Below are 23128 nucleotides of genomic sequence, written 5' to 3' on the forward strand. Positions count from 1 at the left end.
GCAGTGATGACACAGTCCTCAGCTCCTCGGGCAACCTGCGCCGGGAGGCAGCAACTGGAGAGAGAGGCGACGGCTCTCCAGGCACAGCGCGCCACCCGGGATGGGAGCCTGGCAACGGCGGCCCGAGGCTGGGATGAGAGCCCACCCGGGCCAGGGAGCGGAGAGGGGCGCAAGTCTCTCGGGGTTGCGGCGGCGGCCCTAGGTTGCACTCTAGGCCGGGCGTCCCCAGGTGCGCGCCGCTTCCCCGCCACCGGGCGCCGCCAGTAAGGCGCGGGCCCCCCTCCTTCATTTGTACAGGGAAGTCACGGGCCGCGCGCGCGGGGGCCGAGGGGGCGGGGCCAGTCGCGCGCCTGCGCGCTGCGCCTGGCGGGCGTGAGGGCGGGCCGCGGCGGCAGCGGCGGCGGCGGAACCGCGGCCGGAGTCTGCAACAGTAACCCAGCCATGGCTCGAGCTGGCCAGCGGCGCGGGCAGGCAGCAGCCGCGGAAGGCGCGCGGGCTGCGTCAGGGGAGCCGGGGACCTCACAATTCTAAGAAGGAGAGGGGCGAGAGGGGGCCGGGGGCGGGAGGGCCGGGGGCACCGCGCTCGCCCAACGGCGCGGATCCTTTTTGGAAATTAATATTTAAAAAAAAAAAAAAGCGGAGGACGCAGAGGGGAAGGTGGGGGCAAGAGGGAAGGCGAGACACACAGAGAGGGAGACAGAGCCCCACAGTGAGAGGAAGGAAGGAAGGAAGGCAACAGTCGCCAGCAGCCGCTGTGAACACAGGACTCCGTGCGCCCTTCGCCGCCTCTGCCCGGCCTCATCGATGTTGTGTCCGCCGCCCGCTCGCCCAGATCACGATGAACGCACAGCTGACCATGGAGGCGATCGGCGAGCTGCACGGGGTGAGCCATGAGCCGGTTCCAGCCCCTGCCGACCTGCTGGGCGGCAGTCCCCACGCGCGAAGCTCCGTGGCGCACCGCGGCAGCCACCTGCCCCCCGCGCACCCGCGCTCCATGGGCATGGCGTCCCTGCTGGACGGCGGCGGCGGCGGCAGCGATTACCACCACCACCACCGGGCCCCCGAGCACAGCCTGGCTGGCCCCCTGCACCCTACCATGACCATGGCCTGCGAGACTCCCCCAGGTATGAGCATGCCCACCACCTACACCACCTTAACCCCTCTGCAGCCGCTGCCGCCCATCTCCACCGTCTCGGACAAGTTCCCCCACCATCACCACCACCACCATCACCACCATCACCCGCACCACCACCAGCGCCTGGCGGGCAACGTGAGCGGTAGCTTCACGCTCATGCGGGACGAGCGCGGGCTGGCCTCCATGAATAACCTCTATACTCCCTATCACAAGGACGTGGCCGGCATGGGCCAGAGCCTCTCGCCCCTCTCGGGCTCCGGTCTGGGCGGCATCCACAACTCCCAGCAAGGGCTCCCTCACTATGCCCACCCGGGCGCCGCCATGCCCACCGACAAGATGCTCACCCCCAACGGCTTCGAAGCCCACCACCCGGCCATGCTCGGCCGTCACGGGGAGCAGCACCTCACGCCCACCTCGGCCGGCATGGTGCCCATCAACGGCCTTCCTCCGCACCACCCCCACGCCCACCTGAACGCCCAGGGCCACGGGCAGCTCCTGGGCACGGCCCGGGAACCCAACCCTTCGGTGACCGGTGCGCAGGTTAGCAATGGAAGTAATTCAGGGCAGATGGAAGAGATCAATACCAAAGAGGTGGCGCAGCGTATCACCACCGAGCTCAAGCGCTACAGCATCCCACAGGCCATCTTCGCGCAGAGGGTGCTCTGCCGCTCCCAAGGGACCCTCTCGGACCTCCTGCGCAACCCCAAACCCTGGAGCAAACTCAAGTCCGGCCGAGAGACCTTCCGGAGGATGTGGAAGTGGCTGCAGGAGCCAGAGTTCCAGCGCATGTCTGCGCTCCGCTTAGCAGGTGAGCGGGCCAAGGAGCTGGGCGCGCGGAGAGATAAGGGATGGGGAAGCAGGAGGGAGGGAAGGAGGACTGGGAACGCTTCATTCTGTCCTCCTTTCCCTGAGGGGTGGGGGAGATCTCTGGGCCTGGGAGAGCCAGCACCCGGCTCCCGGGAGCAGATCGCCTTCTCCAGGACGATGGGCTGTGGAAGGCTCCGGGAGCTCAGCGGCGCGACCTTCGCGACTGCAGGGGCGCGTTTGTGCTCAGAGACGGCGCTGGAAGGTCGCACGGCCCGAGGCGGAGAGAAATCCCCGCTTCTGGCTGGACACGGTCTGTGCGTCGCTTCTCTGGTTGGGCACTCTGGGTTTGGGGATAGGGAAGCGACGAGTGCGTGGAACTGCGCGCAGGTGCTGCGAGCCAGTACCCCTGACATATACCCGGGCGCTGGGCTGGAGTGTGCCGGAGTTCCCCGCCAGTGTGTGGCTGATATCGCTGCGGTAACCACCTCCCGCGTTCACTCTACTGGAGCGGGGTGGGGGGGATGGGAGAGCGCACTCTGAGAGTTCCGGCAAAAGGTTCCGAAGTCGCGGGGCAGTGGGTGTGTGGCGCGGGCGCTGTGTAAGGCGTAACACGCACTCTGCGCCGGCACCCCGCGGTGGAAAGGAAAGGGAGGCAGACGGTGCCGAGGTCTCGGTGAGGGAGGTTTCAGCCGAGCCCAGGGACCGCCTTCGCTGCCGACTCGCTTAGGACTTCGTATTCCGTTTTATTCCTCTGCGCGATTCTTCGTCTGAAAAATGCAGGAGGTTGGGAGGGTGGATGACTCCCAAGTCAGCGAGCAGAGGTTTCCCTGGCCGGGTGTTTCCGATTTGAGCGGGCATATCCCGGCGGCGCTGCACCGACCCCACGCCTAGCTCCTGCAGCCTCTCTAGGCCAAGGTGCGTGGAAGGCTATGGCCAGAGTAGCCGAGGGGACAGCTGAGCCCAGCCCGAATTGCACCGGGGATTTGAAGCGGATTCGGCGACCCTGAGGGCGGAGGACACAGGGGAGGTAGAGCCAAGGGCAGCCGAGGGCGGACTGGGTTTGATGAGACCCGGGCTGGGCTGATTGACTCCTGGGTCCATGTCCCCCTCCCCTCAATCTCAGCCCTGCGCCCTAGCCTGAGTCCTGGCGAAGAGAAAGGTAAAAAGCCGGAATGAGGGTTTGTTAATTAACTGATCGTTCTCTATTAATTCGTCCCTGGAGGACGAGAGACAGTCAATCCGCTCAGAGCCGGGGGCACTGAGCCGTTTCACAGTCTAAAATCAAAGCGAGAGGCCAGAGCCCCCTCCCCCGCCTCGGGCGGGCCAATGAGAAGCTAGAGAGAGGCAGGTGCCACCGTGCCCGCGAGCCTGCGACTCGAGCCCCGATGCGACCCAAAGCACTCCCAGGGTCTGGGCGCTCGTGGCCTCGCCGCCCTAGCGCCGCGCTGACTGAGCCTCCGCCGGCCCCGCGCTCGTTCGCTCCCAGCGAAGTCCTCGTGCGGGCTCTTGCAGCCCGCGCCTGGAAGCCGGGCGAGGCGGGGGTGGGGGAAGGCTGGGGGAAGGGAGAGATGGACCAGGTGCCCTCTGGGGCTTTCGCGATTCCACCCTCTGGCCTTGTGTGCAGCCACCATATCGCCCCCCCGTGGGCTGACCGAGACCCCAGGGCAGCCGAAGTTCCAGAAGGGGTGGGCAAAACGGCTGCTCCTCTGCCTGACTGCTCCGCCTCCGCCGGCGCCCGAGGTCGTCAGAGCCTTTTCACACGCGCACGCCTGCCCGGAGCCCCGGCTTCAGGACCTTTTACCCAGGCGGTGCCGGCAGAGGCCGGCGAGGGGCGGGGGAAGAGAGGAAGGGAGTGGAAATGGAGAGGGGTGCCCCCAGGGAAGCTCGGTCCACACCCCCGCCCCGTGAAGGCGCTTGCTCGGGACTTCAATGACCTTCCTCCCCCGCTGCCTCCTGTCACCCCTTGGAAAGACAGACTGACAGGTTTTGTTCAGAGACGACTCCTGAGCCCTAGAAACCCGGCCTCGGGCCCTGCCCTGCCCGAGCGCCCCCTCCCCCGATCCCCCCGCGTGGGCACCGCAGTGCAGTTGAGGGGACAGTCCCAGTACTGCGACCCGCACACGGGAGGCGCGAGCGGGGTGCCGGCCTGGGCTCACCGGACCCAAGAGGTTCTCGAAGGGGCGCCTACCTGGCACCCAGCAGCCCTCGGCCCTAGGCACGTGGCCTTTTCCTGGGGGAACAAAAAAAAAGGGGGGAAATAGGAGACTCTGTCCGGACATGCATTTGGCGCCAAACCACAAGCGGACTCCGCGTCCTAAGACCCAGATGGAGCGTCACCTCTCTTTCATTTTCCTTTCTTTAACTTAATTAAAGGGGTGGGGACCGCTGGGAGGAGGGCGCGTGCAGAGCGAACCGGGAGCAATCCCATTACCCTGCGAAAGCCACGACCTATTTTTAAGTCACTGAAGAACATCAAGCCGTCCCGTTAACATTTTCATTCAGGAAAAAAAAAAAAGTGAGGCCGTTTCCTGAACCCTCCAAATGATCTCTAGTTGGCTCTGCCTGACTGTAGGAGGCTTAAAACGAATACAGGGCACCTTGGCCGCGGCTGTGGGCCGCTGCCGTCTCCTCCCCACCGCAGGCTCCCGTGCACAGAGGTGCCCCTCGCAGCTCTGCTCTCTGCTGCACTCAGAGACCGCTCAGCCTTGTCCCTACCCCATTGGAGGCAGGGCCTACCGAGGTCGGTGCCTTGGCTCGGTGGCAGGAGAGGGGCTTCTCCATGCCCCTCCCTGTACCACAGGCTCGGCGCAGCCTGTGGAGGGTCCAAACCCTCGGCACGTGGCGGCGTGTTTGGGCAGGCGATTTCTCCTTACGAAATTACGTAGGCTGGTGGAAGACGGGAGACAGGAGGAAATTCTCACCAAATTAACTACCTTTAAAAAATCAATATATGTTCCCTCAATGTAATACTTGCCGCTGCCCCATTAAAGTGCAGCGCAACCAGGCCCGCGCGTGTCTTGTCCCAGGTGGGGTGGGCGGGCTGGGCTGTGCCGGTGGGTGGGTGCCCCGCCTCTGACGTGGGCGCCTATTAAGATGTGAGCAGATTAGTTTCCAATTAAAGATTCCAGAAGGCTTCCTTCGTCCACAGAAGGGGAGCTGCCTGCGCAGGAAGAGGCTGCTACGCGCACCCACCAGCCGGTGCAGCACCACGGACCCAGGAGGCGAGGCCCGCAGGCCCCAGGTTCGGGCAGGGGTGGGTGCAGGGCCACTCCGACCCTGCGGTACCTGGAGGTTGGAAACCTCCAAACAGAGCTGGTGGGGGGGGGGGGGGGGGGCGGCCGGGTCTTTGCACTCTCTGCGCCCCTCCCTGTCCGGGATTTGCCCCGCCTGAGCCCGGGGCGGGGTTGGGGGGGAGCCGGTCCGGCCAAGAGGTGGCCATGAGAAAGTCTCGCCGGGACCAACCTGGGCCGTGTTTGCCATAAGTGGCCTTGTGGCCTGGTTGATTGATAACTGGCCCCCGCGCAAGTCCATTTGCTTTTTGTTAATATTTATCCCAGCGGTGACATTTCAACTGTCCCCTCGCCTCCCTGGGCCACGGGAGCCAAACAGAAGGAGTGCGGTGCTGAGCCCTGGGAACCCCACTTGCCCAATCCTCGAAGACACCCTGGCCGGGGGAAAAGCCAGGACTGGGCTTGTGGTATGCGGGAACTGGGAACTGGAATGCTTCCTGTACCCGAGAGTAGGAGGAGAAGGCGCCAAGCGGACTGGTTCCGTCGCGCCCCGCGTCTTGGCGCTGCGGGACTCGCGCAGCGCAGCTGCTCCCAGCCGCCAGCAGCGGCGTGAACAAAGGGCCGGCAGGGCACGGCCGACCGCGTCCGCCTCGCAGCCCAGCGGCAAGGGAGGCTGCCGTGGGGAGCTTCTCCTCGGGAGGCCTGGGGTGGCCTCCTCCTCGTGTGGCCGAGGGACCGGCCAGTTGTCAGGCGGAGGCCCAGGAGTCCCGGAGTCCCCCCTCCCAAGCCGAATGGTGGCCTTGCGCCAGAGGAGTTGCCTGGGGACCCCTCACACACATCAGCCGAGCAAGAGGAAACCAAAAGGTCTCGCTCTTGGAGACAATCACAAGAAGGCTCTGCGTGGGCCTTTCTCACAGCCCATGTCAGACCCCTCGAGGGTGTGGGACAGTAGTTCCCTCTTGCAGTCCCCACTAGGGAGCACAAACCCCAGTGAGGAGAGAAAGGAGTGCATGGGGTTAAAAAGAAGAGTGTGTGTGGTGCAGACTGGAGCCGATAGTTTGACCAGAGTAGAGGAGACTGGCTTCTGGGTCTTGAGGAGGCCTGACGGTTGCTGTGTGGCAACCCTGGTGTCAGCGCATGGAGGACCACCGCCTGAGACAAATAAACCCCGAGGCCTGCTCGGAGGGCAGCTGGCTGTCTCGCCAGCCGGTGCAGCCCCCAGCCACTTGGAAACGCCTAGAGGGCGATCGGGCTCGGCCAGGCGACCCACCCGGCCCAGGGCTGTGGCAGTCACTAGAGACCCAGCCCTGCCATCAATGTTTTGTAACTGGCACTTGGGAAGACTATACCAACAATAACACTGTTGTGCTGTAGCAGCCAAGCGACTCAAAGCCCAGGGCGCGTCTTTCTCTATCTTCAAGCCCCGAGCCCTCAGCGCGCCGCGGGGAGCTGGACTCCTGCCCTCCCTGATGCCCCACATTGGGCTCACCTTCTCCCGGTAGCCGGACGGGCTGGGCTGCGATAGCTGCGCGCGCCCCCTATCGGACGCCAGGGCCCCGCGCCGGGCAAACATCGGCGGGTCAACCCGCTGCGAGAGGAAAGGGATATTTGCTGCGGCTTTGTGTTCAGAACACCGTTGTCCTAGTGGTTTTCAAAACGATAACTATTTTGATAGGAAGAGGGTGTGAAGGAGGGAAAAAAAGGATACCGAGTGGGATCTATCTTGGTCCCCAACAATGCCTGGATATTACCCCACTGATGAGACAAAATTGCCATCCTCAGAAAGTACACCCCTGCTCCAACCTCTCCAAGCAAGATGCATGTTTAGATTTCCTATCTGAATTATGCTTTTGCTGGAATGTTTTTATTTGAGAAAAGCAGAGTCAGAGTAGAAAAGGGGACTCTGGATGTCTGAAGTAGGAGGTTAGGGCTGGGGGATTTGGCACGAGAGGGCGGATTAGCGGTTCCTTTGTTTGGTTGTTTCCCCTTTCAGCTAACTGACTGGAGTTCGGAGGCTGCCCTGAGGCTTTGAGCTTGGAGGTCTTTGTCTCCTCTCGTGTGGGGTGGGGGAAAGGGCGTTTGCAGACAGGCCTGGAGCCCTGGTGCGGCGTCAGGACCCTGGACAGGGTCCCGCCAGCGCTTCGCCTGCTCTAGTTTCTCTTCACCCCTGGAAGGTGGCTAGGATGCCTTTGAAGAGTTGTAGTAAGGAAACGAAAACTAACAGCTAATATTCCGAAGTTTATGAGAAATCATGAGGCCCCGCCAGGCATATACACCGGCACAGTCACGGAATCGAAAAGATCAAACCTGTCCTCGTCGATCAGGTGGTTGATCTTTCCTGCCTCCTTGGCTGCTTTCTGCGTGCATCTGACTGCACGTGCACACCTGCTTATAAAATCGGAATTCGAGTCCCAATGGGTGTGACGGGGTTGGATCATTAAGCGAAAACGTTCAATTCACTCCCTTTGATCCATGCTGGGGAAAATCTATAGTCATCTCTAATCTACGAGGTCTTTAAGGAGGTTGTTACACGAGCTGTTTTTGATGTCATCATTTCCACATTCATGGCCAATTCAGCTAATCAAACAGACGCTGCTACCCAAAGTTCTCAGAAGAAATAGTTCTTACAGAGTGTACTGGTAAAATTTATTCTTGATTTCCTTGTAAGAAGGAAAATCCTCAAGTCTGATGAAGGTGGGTAATTAAAAAGAAGGTCGTTGGCTCCTCAAAATCCATAGTTAGAAACCTTGCCCTTGAAGTAAGTGTTCAGTGCTCTTTGTAAACTCCATGCATTGGAATAAACACCAACTTAATACTTTTAATCAACCAAGGACCTTTGATGGATTGGATGAGAAATGACTAGTTTCATTTCTGTCCCCATTAAAACAGTAGAATTTCCACTTTTGGTAAAACTGAATAGTCCCCAAACTAGAGTAGCAACAGGAGGGTCTTATTGAAGTTATCGTAGTTAGAGGTTAGATTTCTTATAATTCTGGATAAAAGCATTCAACAAGTGTTCATTAAACACTATTTTCATTATGTCTCTATTTAAATAAGATGAAGAAGTACCTTTGAGAGAAGAAAGTCACTTTATTTCCACATAAAAAGTGTCAGCCTCACAGAGCTCAGTAAAAAGCAAAAACTTATTTCCAACGGGAATGAATTTAGTGCACAATCATAAATTCCTATTTTCTTTCCATAGATTTGCACAGGTTTTTCTTTTAACACAAGTGTGTTAACACTAATGACACTTAATTTCCTCCTGAAGTGATAGGATTGGGTTAGACGACAAGACCAACCACAAGACAATCTGATTATTTTGGCACAAACACACGAATTTATGTTTTATCACCGGCACTAACTATCAAGTCATCTACACTGTGTTCCTCCCAAAAGATGCTACGTTATCACAAAGTTAGCTTCTAGAAACTTTCTTCTCCTTTAAGTGAGACAGTTTGATAAGACAACAGCTGAACAGAACCAGACACTGAAATACAACCCATCATGTTTGTCCTGGCAATTGGGAAGGAAGGAGCTTGTATCTGCCGTGAACATTCTATTGGTCAGGTACCGTGCTAGGCACATAGACTTTCTCATTTAATACTTACCATCGATTCCAGTGGCTCCCAAATCTTGCTACACATTGGAATCATTTAGGGATCTTTTTTAAAAAAAAAAAAAGATTCCTGGCTAAAATCCCAGATCTTCTGTTGTAATTATATAGGGCATGACCTGGCATTGGAATGTTTAAGAGCTTTGAGGTGATTTTAATGCTCAGCAAAGTTTGGGAGCCACTAGTTTATACGCTAGTTGCTGTTATTTTCCCTGTTTCTCTGTTCAATGAGGTTAAATAACTTACCTGTGGTAACACAGCTGGAAATCACTCATGCCTTGAACTCGGCTTTCCCGGCTCAAAGCCCGGAACCCTCTGATCCTCTCCCCTGTGCCTCTGTTACTAGTACAGGTCTGCCAGGTCAGTGGGCCCAGAAGGTGGAAATGTCTGAGTCACTGTCATAAACACCCAATCTAGAAAGTCTGTGCATAATAAAAGTCTTGAAATTAAAGAATGCAGATCTCCCCTCTGGGACTCTCAGAGAGTTACTTATGGAAACTTATTTCTTTTTTACTCAAGACTTATAAGAGAGACTTTTTATTGCTCTCTTTTGAAGAAGTGGCCAGAGGGAATATAAGGCAGTAACAGAGCTGGACGTGGAACCGAAGTCTCCCTATCCATTTGTTCACTTAAACAATTGTTGATGGGCAAGACCCATCTCATTAGATGTGTTCTGTGGGTAGGACTGGTCCACTGGGACGGACGCCTGGAGGAAGGCCCAGAGGCCCGAACCTTGCCCACTTTCAGGCATTGGTGTTCTGATCTGCACTCACACTGCAATTACATTTCTTGGCTTCACATCAGTGCCTGTCTTGCCTGTTACTCATATTTTAGGACTCTGCACTAAAAAATAATAAATTGACTAAAACTCTGTGTATATGTTGGCAATCATCCAGAGGGCAACTTACAATTTCCGTCAAACACCGCATGTTTCCAGTTATCCATGTGTTTCTCATCTTCCTTTGCATATGCCATAGGGTACTCAGAATCGACAGTTTCTGAAATCACTGCTTTCGTTTTCGCATCTGGTGATGATCTCATACTCCCAAAGAGAGGTTATCAAAGGAACACAATAAACTATGTGCTTTTCGCTTTCTTTCCTGTTGTCTTCTAAAACAGATCAATGGGGAAAATTAAATAAATAAACGAGCGAAGCGCGCCACCTAGTGACCCCCGTGCTCACTGCAGGTGGAGTGCGTGAGAGGAGTGGCTAACGCGATTCTAGTATTGATGGAGTCACAAAAATCGTTCATTAAGGCAATTTAATCTTTGCTATTAAATGTCCTTTCAATTCATTTGGGGTAATTAAGATGCAGTTAAAGTGATTAAATTCTAATTACTTATGCTAGACAAAGACATATTTGTCACACTAATGCGGTTAACTAAGGACTCAGAAAGAAAGTTAACATTTACTTCAAATGATGCAACTGGAAAAATCAGTTCCTCTTTTCATCATTAATCCAGTGAGCTGGGTGATTATGTAATGGCACTACAAGCTCATTAAATAGGGGAAGTGCTGATTAAAATGGCTGCTAAGAGGAAAACCTGCTCCAGGAGTACCTCAGTACCGTTGGGTCAGCATTCTCAGCAAAATTACTTAGTGTTCTTTCTCTCCACGCCCCCACCCCAAAGTAATAACCAGCTCCTGGGTTCCATCCTGATGTTAAAAGAGGGATGGCTCACAGAAAGCTTTTATTGCCAGCCTCCAGACAGTGTTAAACCAAAAACTAGTTTTAAATGGTAAATGCGTTCTTGGGGTAGAGGACCAAGGCAGATGGCAGGGCGGGTAGGGGGGCAGATTCCTGAAGCAAACAGCTCCAGAAAGAGATTTTCCCCTGCAGGCTTCGGAGCCACTTCCCTTCAAACAGACACCTTTCCTATTAAGTGTTCCTTCTCCCTTCCCCACTTCCACTTTTACTGCCTTTGATGCATGGGGACAGAGTCCTCTGCACAAGATCATGCCACCTTTGATTGTTATGCACACTCTGAAGAGCGCTAAGTACCTCAGCTCCGAATTGGTCTCTTTGCAGTGTTTTTCTACATTCATATGTAAAGCCATCTGAGATTATGAACTATCAGGTAACTAAGGCTATTTTGCCATAATGTCCACAAACAGCTCCCAGCTTCTGACTGTTCATAAGAGGAGGATGAATTTAAACTTAGAATTTGAAGTTTGCCTTCCTCACAAAAATGGCTTCTTAAGGCAGTGCCTAGCATCTGCCTGGGAGGATGAGCCAAGGATGGGATGATCGGTCAGAAAATTGGGAATTATTTTCCCCAGGAGATCAGTGTCTTTTAAAAAATATTTGTTAAATTTGCATATTGAAAACTATAATTGTGGAGTTTGGATCTTTCCCCTATTTATCCCATTGAAATTTAATATTACCCGTGTTTACTTCATAAGCAAAGAAGCTAAAGTTATCAAATTCATCAGTCACTTAAGTCAAACAACTGCCTTTAAAAAATAAATTGGCAGTTATTTGAATATTTAAAGATTCACTATGAATTTAATAGATCATCTTATGCCATCTTAAATTAATAAAACAAAGGGACAAATGTAAAAAAAAAAAAACGAAAAGCAAAACCCTAGACTAAGAATCAAGAGCCCAGGAGACAGGTTTTTGCACTAATTAGCTCTGAGAACCTGTCAAGTCATTTAACCTTTCTGGGCCTCAGTCTCCTAAAATGTAGAATGAAGGATTTGGCCTTAGGCTCCTTCCAGGTCCCACATTCTATGATTGATTGCCCTCTATGATAACGGTATATCCACAGCAAAGTCTCTGATCTCAGTTTAGTGCTCTGTCCTGAAATCAGGATTGAACAAGGTGTAAGGCCCGGGGGCCGATCTCTTGGGCAGAGTCTCAGGCCACGCTTTCCTGTCAGATGGCCAGGAGGAAACAGCCCATGCAGTCAGGAGTGCCACCTTCTGGCACAAAAATGCTGCCGTTTGAGATTACAATTCCTGTGTCTTAATAATACAAGCTGTTGTCAAGGATATGGATCATCAGGAACTCGCACACAGCTGGTGGGAATGTAAATTGGCACCGTTGCTTCAAAAGATAATTTGGCATTGTTTTATAAACCTGACCCTACACCTATCCAGCAATTCTAATCTTTGGTATATACCTTAGGTAAACTCACAGACACTCCTGGAGACAAGTACGAGACTGTTCGTAGCAGCATTGTTCAGAAGAGCAAAAACCCAGAAACAGCCCAAATGTCCACTAAAAAGGAGTGCATAAATAAATTGTGATATATTCATATAAAGCAATAGAATATTGCAATGGAAATGAATGAACCACAGCTATACACAACAGCATGGCTGAATCTTAGCAACAATGTTGAATTTAAAAGAAAGAAAAAGCTAGAGAAGATCACACATTTTTTACAGAGATCAAAAGCCAGCAACACTAAACTTGCTGCTTAGAGATGCGTAAGTATGTGGTAAAAAACTATTTTAAAGAAACAAATGAATAATAAATACAAATTCAAGAGAGTGGTTACTTCTGTAGGGGAAGACAGGATGATAAGAGGAGAACCCTTGTATTTTATCAAAAAGCAGCTGATATTCTAATTCTTTTGTTGGGTGCTGCCTTCATGGATGGTCATTTTGTTGCTATGCTTCCTATCTTAAATATGTATATTGTTTTGTAAAAGGTAAATATTATTTAATTTTAATATTGGGGAGGAAAAAGATTGTTTTTTTCTGGTTCCCCAACCCAAACAATTTGGACCAAACACACCCCATGACATTGGTATTGTCGTTTACTCAGTTCCCAGCCCTGTACTGAATGTCAGCCCTCTTAGGAATTATATCTAACCAGTTGCGGACAAGGCATAAGAAGTGAAAGAGGAAATTTCATTAGATATGGAGAGAGGGGTTCATTCAGTACTGGGGATGGCAGGTCCAGCAGGCTTGTCCCCTTGGAACCCACAGTCTAGTAGGGAAGAGAGACAAACAGCTATTCATATCCTTCTTCTCGGTTGTTTTTTTGTTTTGTGCCAAGAAGGAGAAGTTTGGGGTGTAATGAAGGGACAATTTTGAAGATCCAGAAAATGCATAGGACTTGAGCCAGAAATGGAGGAAGAGGTTTCCAGGCAGAGGGAACAACAGCATGTGTGGAGGCCCTGGCTGAAAACCCTTTGCAGAAGATTTCTTGGATCTGAATTATTATAGAGCCGGAAGCTTCTTTCTTCCCTGGCACAGCTGAGTGACACAGTACCTTCACAGCAATAACAAAGGCCTTCTCCAAGCTGTGGTTTTCAGAGGTGGGGAGGGGTGGGCAGAGGGTTCGGATTCCTCTCAGGGAGCAAATCTGATTGATGGAGAAGAAAGGGGGAGAAAGATAGTGCTGGTTAAAAAACCTCCCAGGCAATTCTAATATAACTTCAAGTGGAGAATTAGCATGCTGATACTGAGAATTTAAGAGCAGATGACTTTGGGTTTTGCCCCTTTACTATTTATTTATTTTACCTTTTTTCCGGAATAACATAGTTTCATAGTTTAATATATATAAAAATATTATATAATATATGATATAGATATTATATATCATTATATACTATTTCACTTCTTTTTATCTCTTTTGAGGTCAAAAGTTCACTCAAAAATTCAAGATTCCTGTAAGAATAATTGTTTCCATACTCTCCTCCATCTAAAAAATTATTATTGTTCTCGGGTCAGCCTGGGGCCTAACGGTTAAGTTCCTGCGCTCTGCTTCCGTGCCAGGGCTTCACAGGTTTGGACCCCATGCCCACCCCTGCACCCCCACCCCCACAAGGACCTACACACCACTCATCAGCCATGCTGTGGCAGCATCCCACATACAAAACAGAGGAAGATTGGCCCAGATGTTAGCTCAGGGACATCCTTCCTCACACACACACACACAAAATAGAATAATAAAATAAATAAATAATTATTACTGGTCTGTAGGTCCTTAGTACTCAAAGTGTGGTGCCCAGACCAGCAGCTTTGGCCTTCTCTGGGAACTTGTATGAAATGCAGATGCCCAGGTTCTACCCCAGACCTACTGAATTGAAATCACCCATAGCCCCTACACAGAGATAACCCATTCTTTTCTTCTGAATATCCTTGGAATCTTTTCTCAAGGGGATGATACATACATACTATTTTGTAACTTTTTAAATTACCCCATATTATTAAATTTACGGTGGAATATTTGAAGATACGTAAAAGAATAATAGAGACAATAAAAAAAAAAGCCTAATAATTCCACCATTCCTGCTCCCTCCCAAATACCTCAGGAGTAGCATTCATTCATTCAACAGATACATAGGTGTAGATAGATGTTTACAATTTGCAAGACAGCAGAGAAAGAGGTACAAGCGCTCCCTGTGCTCCTGGAACACTCTGTGTTAGAAAACATTCTACAGGGGCCACCCGAGGCCGGGTGGTTAAGTTCACGTGCTCCACTTCGGCGGCCCAGGGTTTTGCTGGTTCAGATCCTGGGCTCGGACATGGAGCCCGCTCATTAGCCCACGTTGAGGCAGCATCCCACATACCACAACTATAAGGACCCACAGCTAAAAATATACAACTATGTACCAGGGGGCTTTGGGGAGAAAAAGCAGGAAAAAAAAAAAAAAAGAAGATTGGCAACCGTTGTTAGCACAGGTGCCAATCTAGGAAAAAAAAAAAGAAAGAAAACATTCTACAGATTTTGTGTTTTACAGCTATGCTATGAGTTAACCAACCCTCTATTTTTGGACACTTAGGTTGGTCCATAAATGGATTGGGTAAACATAAATTTTTACGACTCTATAATATTTTAGAAGTATCATAATTTATATAACCTCTCCAACAACCTTTCCTGTCATTGGACATTTCAATGATTTCAGGTTTTTTTGTTTGATTTTGTTTTTCTTATTATTAATGAATGACACGGCAGTCAGCTACCTTATACATGAAACTTAACTGAATATTCGTTTTCCTCTTTCAAAAATTTTCTCTAGTTATTAAAGTAATACATGCTCAATGTAGAAACTTTGGGAAATATGAAACATTATAAACAATACAACAGAATCAAGCCATCCGTAATTGCCTAACCCAGAGATGATACCTGTTTATAGTTGGTTTGTTTCCTTCTAGCTTTTTAAGAGTACACAAATAAGATACATGTAAAATGTTTGTATTTCAAAAAGTTGAGCTTATAGAGAATTTATAATTGAACATATCTCGGTGTCCTTAAATATTATGCAAAAGCAATGTTTTTAAAATTTCTATTTGGAAATTATTTCAAAATTTTTAAAAGTACAAAAATAAAATAGTACAAAGAACATCCATATACCCTTTACCCAATTGTTAACATGACCAACTGACCAATTGTTAACATTGTGCCCCATTTGCTTTATCATTTGTACACACATGCTTGAGCTCGCTCTCTCTCTCTCTTTCTCTCTCTCTCTCTCTCTCTCTCTCTCTCTCTCTCTCTCTCTCTCGTACAGCATTTTTTCCACGAAGCATTTGAGGGTACATGTATGTAGGTAACATGATGCTACATGTGCCATGGTCCCTAACCCCTAACTACTTAGGAATGCATTTCCAATACTAGGGATATTCCCTTAGGTATCCACAGTTCACTTTTGTCAGTTGACCCAATAATGTCCTTCATAGCATTCTTCTCCTCCAGTACAAAATCTAGTCTCAGGTTAGTTGTCATATCTCTTTTTTTCTTTAATCTGAAACATTTCCACAGTCTTTCTTTACCTTTTATAATATTGACAAGTTTGAAGAATACAGTCCCCACTTTTTAAAAAAAATATTTCTCAGTCTGTGTTTATCTGATGTATCATCATGTTTACATTGAGGTGATGCTTTCTCGCCCAGAAAGCTGCATGGGTGAGGTGTGTCCTTCTCAGGGGATCACATGTGGAGGCCCATGAAGTCTGTCTGTTCCTCACTTAGCTGGTGAGTCCATTTTGATCACCCCGTCAAGGTGTTGCCTAATTTCTCTACTGTCTAATCATTGTTTTGGGTGTGAGAGGGTTCTCCCTTACAACTAACAAGCAATCTGTGGAGAGACACTTTAAGATCATGCAAATAGGCCACTCCTCATCAAAATTCCTCGTAGATTTAGCATCTGTTTTCTCACCTGACGTAATCTTTATCACCATGGTTTCAAAATGACTTTCCATCTCCAGCACTCCTGCCATGTTTAACAGTCAGCTTTCAGGTTTCTTCCATGAGCAAGAGCCCCCATCCCTCTCTTTTATTTATCCATTTATTATTTGTGTAGACTCATGCATTCCTTCTTTTCCAACAGTTTGCCATTCATTCTTGCACTTACCTTCTTGGGTGCTCAAATTGTCCCAGATTTGGCCAGTGGGAGACCTTTAATCTGGCTCCTGTGTTCTTGCGACATCCTCCCATCTTTTTTTCTTTTTTTTTAATTTTTGGCATTATAATAAGATGTTCCAAGCTCATCTGTTACCTACCTTGCCCCAGCCCTAGAATCTGCCCCTTCTTTGATGAGGTTTATTTTGGTGGGAAATGGTATTAGAGAAGACCCAAGAAGATGTGGACACTAGGTGGGCTCATGGCTACTAGGGTGACTTTGTTTTTTGGCCACCTCAGAAAAAGCCAGGAAAAATATGCATGTATATTTACACACACACAAATATACATACACTCATCCATACATAATATACATGTGCACACAAACATGCTTACATACATACTTTAAAAATCATGAGTTCACACCAGGACCTCCACATCCAATTGCAGTATATCGCCATAGGATTTGTCCTTACCTTCCCCCACTCCGTATTTGTGTGTTCCTTCCTCTACGGTGAGAACCTGGCGCCCAATCACCTCTCTCTCCATCTCTCTCTCTCTCCCCCATGCACACACACACGCACACTTACTCTATTTGCTCAATCCTATGATACATATAAAATAATTTCAAAATTGCTTTACCTATACCCATAAAATAAACAAACCTGTTAAAAAATATTTAGAGCTCATTTGCAATTCTTCCCCCATACATACACCACAGCATCATATGGAAGCTTGTTAGAAATCCTACTGATTCAGAAACTCTGGGGTAGAGCCCAGTAATCTGTGTTTTTACAAGCTCTTGAAGAGATTCTAAAGCATCATAAAGTTTGAGAAGCGCATCCCAAATTATGCAGCATGGGTTTACCATATGTGTATGTGCATGTGCCTCCATGTAATTATGTAAAATAATACTTTAGACGTACTCTAAATGTGACAGCCATGAAACAGGTCCAGAGCAGACTAATAGGGGTCCTCTGTCAGAGCATGAGTGTGGAGGTGTAGATGTAAAAGAAAATAAACCCCCAGTTTTTTGTTTTTCTCCTGGTGCCAGGGCGGTGGACAATCAGGAGGAAGAGGGAGCAGGTGGGTGTGAAGTACCCTCGCTTGCCGGAGGGGGCGCTCTCCAGCTCCACAGCCGCTGCCCCGCCTCCCTCTGCTTTATGCGTTTGGCCTAAACTCAAGTTGAAGGAGGTTCTGTCAGTGCTGAAACGATCACAGCCAGTAATCTGATCCTTTCCCCTGGTTCTCACCCAACTTCCTCTTTTCTAAGAATCACAGAACAAAAACCTCTGCCTCCAGCACTGAACACCGTGGATGCTTCCACCTCTGGGCTGCCCCAATCCCACACACATCCGCTTCTGTTACTCTGCAGACGGTCTATGATCGTCCGTGTAGCTGGATTTTACAGGGACAGGTTTATGGTGGAGAGAGGGAGAAGGGTTACCTGGACCTTCCGCAGCCCCACCGAAAGGTCTCACCAAGCAGGCTTTCCTCAACCTGAAATCAGAGAGATCACCTGGCACTCTTCTTAAAATACAGATTCCCAGGCCACTACTAAAATTCGAATTTAGCCCGTCTATATTTATGACAACCGTATGGGGTGATTCTTTTGGTCTTGGCAAGTGGCTCTCCGACTTTATTGGGCATCTGAATTACCTGGGAAGCTTATTTAAAATGTACATTTGTTGATCCCATTCTCTCCGAGAATCTAATTCAGTAGGGATAGAAGGGCTTCTGGAATGTGCATTTTCAACAAGCTTCCCCTTCATGCTCCCAGGTGATGTTGATGTATTTGGCCTACACCTTAGTTAGAGTTTCTGCTCCGGACTCTAGACCGTGGTTACTCAGACGGCGGTCCTGGACCAGCAGCTGGGGGTTACCTGGGAGCTTGTTAGATGGCAGAATCTCCAGCCCCACCCAGGCCTGCTGAATCAGACAATCATCTTAACAAGACATCCAAATGACTCAAATTTGTACACTCAAGTTGGAGCAGCACTGGTTTAGAGTAGTGGTGTCATCCTTGGGTATGTGTTAAAATCTCCTGGAATCTTTGAAAAATCCCAGGCCCAGGCCTCCACTAGGCTGAATAAATCAGTATCTCTGAAGATCCATCCCAGGCATCAGTGTTCTTGAAGTTTCCTGGGTGATTCCAATTTATGGCAAAGGCTAAGAACTTCTGAGGGTCCCTCCAGCCTCTCCCACTGCAAAATTCAGGCCAATCCTGAAACCCAGGGGAAATGACACCCTCACCCATGGATCCAGGCCACCAACAGCCAGAGGCCCTACCCAAGAAGTCCGATGACTTGGCAGTTGCCAGAAGAAAAAGGAACAAAATGGTATTTCATTTCGCCTTCTTTATAAAGCATTCTTCATCTGAGTCCTTCATCCTGTCAATTGAATTTCTCCAAGATTATTCCCCTGGGGTCATCTCATTAATTTATTGTTATGGTTTCCACCGCACAGACTCTGCAATGGATATTTGCTGAGATTATCCATAAATCAGATCTTTATCAACTCTGTACTTGACTAAGGTATATCTCGACCAATCACCACCCAGACTTAGCAAAAGCAGACACAGACAGTATCCCTCTGCCCTCTGATACCCAGTGCCCCACATGGACACCTCATCTGGGTGGGGATGATTGCCCTATTCCTAGCTCATTTCAGTGCCCCAGCCCAAATTCAGCCCCTCCGCACCTTCTGCTCTTCCAGCTCTGTTACTGTAGCCTCCTCCCTACCTGGCCCTGAACCACCTTCTGACTCAATCCTAAGTGTGGTGACAATACCAGCTTCCTTCACCAGGAGCTCAGCCCCTCTTTCACTGACTTCTCAATGACAATTCAGAAATATCCCCCCACAATGTCATTAAACTGCTTCAAAATAAATTATCCAGTAAAAGGATTAAGGAGATTTCATGGAGCTTCACCCTATGTACCCATTTTTGAAAGATAAAGAGTTGTGTCTTGAGCATCTCCATTTTCTATGGGGCCACATCCAACTTATTTATCCAACAAGCATACTGAGCATGCCACAGAAAGAAGCCATGGTCTACTCTTATGGAACTCATGGTCTGGGGAGAGAGGTGGGTAGGGAGATAACTAATTATTCAGGGGGCTCTATCAGCACAGGAGACAGAAGTTCTCCCTGGGTGGGAGAGGAGATGGAGAAGACAGCAGAAAACGAAAGGCTTGAGCTGAGCTTTGATCACATAGGGAACCTTTCGTATGGAAAAAAAAGAGAAGGAAGGACATCAAAGAAAAGGAAGAAGGCACGATTTGAACAAAGGAATCGAGGTGTGAAAGTTCATAGTGGTTGCAGGACTGACATCTGAGCAGTGTGGCTCAGTGTGGGTGGTGGGTGGGCACCAGAGCGAGTGAGATGGGAAAGGTGGTTGGGGTCAGAGTGTCAAGGTCCTTGAATATCATGATGGAGCAGCAACCAAGGGCTTTCCTCTCAGGCTTTCGGGAGACCCTTGTGAGGCTAATTGTATGATACATGTGATTGGGAGACTGGCATTTACAATTTGACTCTACTGACAACTTTCCAGAAATGGAAACAAGGAAAACCAGTAATTTGAAATTGTTTGTGGAAAATGTCTGATGACTTAGTGAATAGTCAAAATTGTAGGTTATTTTTGAAGGAATTCCATTTTGTAACTTTAAATTGATGTGAATGTTATGAAGTATTATATACAGCTATTAATTAAAGAAATGGGGTCAAGCCACTAAGACTTAGAATTCGCAGTAGGCCTATATGAGATAACAATGCGTAATAAGTAAGTCATCAGATGAGTCATTTGTTTTGACTGTTTTGTGGAATCAACATCATAACTAGGGCCTCAGTATCATGTATTTCCAATGATTGGGGTCCAGACTATTGGGGGGCTCTTTAAGATGAGGGATACTGATGTAATAAAATGCCAATGGATCAGGCATTAACAGAAGTTTAGGAATTTAAAAATCAGAATTCCTGAAGCAACCGTTCAGAAAAGAGCCACGTTACCTTTCATCACTAACTGAAGAGCAGGCGCAAGGCAGCGGCTTCTCTCCCCACCGGTTTCTCTGAAGCCGCAATGCAGGGAAAGGGCTTCGTGGAGAGAGGGTCAGAGGGTGGTGTCTCTTCCTGTGAGTATGAGAAACCTTGAGCCTGTGCTCAGGAAGATGTGTGCCTGTGAGCGGGAACGGGCAGCAAGAGGATGATGCAAGTCTCTTAGCAGTTTGGACGTGCGTTCCTTCAACAAGGATGCCCAGCTCATCTTCCTGTCTCGGGTTCAGCCTGTGCCAGAGGGAACACAGGATAAAAAGTGTTTGGGGAGAAGAATGAAGATAGTCTAGAATCACACAAAAAGGGCTGTTTGAGGAGCCATGAAAAGTGGAAGTTGGTAATTCCCTGACTTCCCCCCTGTGCCAGAAGAATACCCAGGCCACGTGTCCTGGTCTCCTCCAGGACTATTGCTGGGCCCCCGCACGGGCTCAAACACCTGCTCCACCGTTTACTGGCAAGGTGACGTTGCGCCAGTCTCTTAACCTCTGAGCCTCAGGCTGCCCTCTTTTAAACTAGAGATAATAGTGATACCTATCTCCCATTGTTGTCGTGAGGCTCTGTAAAGTGATGCGCTTGCTGGCTTAGCACAGAGGAAGCAGCCATATGTTTCAGCTGGTCCTGTTCCACCCTTCCCAGGTCCAGGCATCTTCTGCCCTCCTTTGATGGTAAAGTCCAATAGGCCTGCCTCTCCTGGACTACAGCTAGGGAGCTGTATCTATAGAAGAGCGGTTGATGGAAATGTTTTCTCTGCTGACTTCAGAAGACTCCAGGCAGCAGGTGCATGGGAAGGCAGGTCTCTGTCCTGGACAGCTCTGTTAAAAAAGCAAACCAAGTGGAGTGGTGAGAGGTTTGGGCGACTTTCCAACCTGAGTTTGATGGAACAGACCCCTCTTAGCTGTAGCTGAAGCCCACCTTCCCCGTCTTTCCTTTTCCCGTGGGTCAGCTCAGTTTCCTTCAGCTTCCTCTCAAAGCCAAGAACCATGTGGAGACAGTGTTCCTCTGCACCCCTACTGAAACCAGACTCACTCCGGTCCCTCTCCCAGGCCAGTGTGGGTGTGCAGTCCCCTATGCTGCCCGAACCCCCACCATCTCAGCTTCCATGCAGCCCACTTTCCTGCGTGAGCCAACACAATCCTTTTAGCCACAGCCAGGCAGGTCTGGCTGACAGCCAGCCTGCTGCCCGCAGGCCAACTGCTCCCGTTCCGCTCACCCTGGCTGCGGGTTCCCTGGGCTCCCCTTCCCCAGCTGCTCCTGCATGTTGAACCATCCTAGGGAAAGTTTTCATGATGTGTCCACTGTGCTGATATCTGCCTCCAGGGCACAGTGGAGTTGGAGGTCCCCAACTTTTAGCTGTGTGCCCATAGGCACGTTACCTAACCTGACATTGTTTCTTCATCTACAGAAAAGGAAATATTACCCATTTCTACCTCCCCTGAGTTTTGTGGGGATCACATAGTCAGGCTTTATGGAGGTGGTCTAAGCACTGTAAAGCAAGGTACAGGGGTGAGTTACAGGGATCGTTCCCGACTGGGGATGTCTGCTCTTTGTGTATTTTCACTAAGCCTTTCGTGTCCATGCTCAGGAGAGTCTCCGCAGGTGCTCCGGCTACCCACAAACTCACAGACACAAGCACAGCTAGCCGTGTCCAGCACGTTGCATTGGCTCCACCTCCCTCTCCTGGGCGTCTCACTTTCCTGACAGTCGGTGCACGAGTTCGCTTCCCGTGCAAGGCTGCCCTTGGCCCTATCAGTTAGAACTCACTAGAGCGGCTTTTCAAATTGGACATTGTGCTGTGCCCTCTAAATTTGCCACTTGAGAGCTGCCTCATTCCAAAAACAGTTGGGGGACCCGGCTTATAAATATACGCACAGTGCAGCAAAATAATCTGAAGCAAAGCAGGTAACGTGATGACCCAGGACTCCTGGAGTCGAAGCTCTAATCCTGAGGCTGTGGCTTTGACCTCCGCAGTGTGGGTACTGGCCTGTAAAATGGGCTCAGGAACCTGCCATGTTCACTCCCATAGCTCCCCTTTATGTCCCTCCCGGCCCCGATCTTGTTTTACTGAAATCTGTTGTATTTGCATGCTTGCTTATCCATATACATCATCTTGTAGAGTTTACTTTGAAAAACAGCTTCAGCTGTCAAGAAGGGGTCTTTGGGGGCTCAGTAGACCTCAGTAACAGCCGACCCCCTCTTGTCCTTGCCACAGTCCAGAAAGGTTCCCTCTCAGTGGCAGACAGGGGGGCAGGAGGGGTGAGAGCAGAGGGCTCGCCCTGTGTGCATGCCCAGCTGCTTTTTTCTTAAACAATTTTATTGAGATATACTTTACGTGCCATATGATTTACCCATTTAGAGTATATAATTCAGTGGCTTTTAGTATAGTCACAGAGCTATGCAGCTATTACCACAATCAATTTTAGAACCTTTCATTGCCTCCAAAAAAAGAAACTCTAAACCATTAGCACTCAATCCCTTTCCTTCCACCACTTGCTCCCATGGGCAACCACCAACCTACTTTCTGTCCCTATGGATTTGCCTATTCTGGCCCGGCTGCTTTTTTATCCTTTTTTCCTGCCCCTGAAGCCCCCAGCTCCCCTGAGCAGAGGTGCAGGGATGTCCCTGCCAAGCCCATCTGGAATTTGGGTAGAATCAAGGGTGTGCTTTTGCCTCACCCGTGCACCCTCCCTGCCCCCAGAGGCACTGGAGCAGCAGAGGAGCTGAGGGGCCTCGGCCGTGCCTGGCTTTCCTCTATATCCAGGCTTGCGACTGGGGACATCACAGGCTTACCTGCTCAAAAGTCCTTGACCTTGTGGCTTGCTGTTTTCAGCACTGGCATTGGCCTTTGGGGTGAAGACACTGGGCCTCTAGCAGCCCCTATTAAATGCCACGCTGTCTTTAGGTGGCAAGGCAGTTTCACGGTGCCCTGAAAATCTCAGCCTTTCTCCTTTCCTGCTCTCCCCTGCAATCATGTGAGGACAGCAGACACTCAGGAGTTTGGA

At 49.9% G+C, this 23128-nt stretch overlaps 1 protein-coding gene across 1 annotated transcript in view; it reads left to right on the top strand.

Moving 5' to 3' along the window:
- Positions 1-544: 544 nt before the first annotated feature.
- Positions 545-23128, top strand: part of ONECUT1 (one cut homeobox 1) — a 38211-nt gene continuing 15627 nt past the window's right edge. Inside the window, exon 1 of the mRNA XM_014850540.3 lies at positions 545-1943. Within this exon, the coding sequence (XP_014706026.1) occupies positions 839-1943 (1105 nt within the window). The 5' untranslated portion in view covers positions 545-838. The remainder of the gene's footprint in view (positions 1944-23128) is intronic.

This window comes from Equus asinus, chromosome 2 (genome assembly GCF_041296235.1).
Source record: "Equus asinus isolate D_3611 breed Donkey chromosome 2, EquAss-T2T_v2, whole genome shotgun sequence".
NCBI lineage: Eukaryota > Metazoa > Chordata > Mammalia > Perissodactyla > Equidae > Equus > Equus asinus.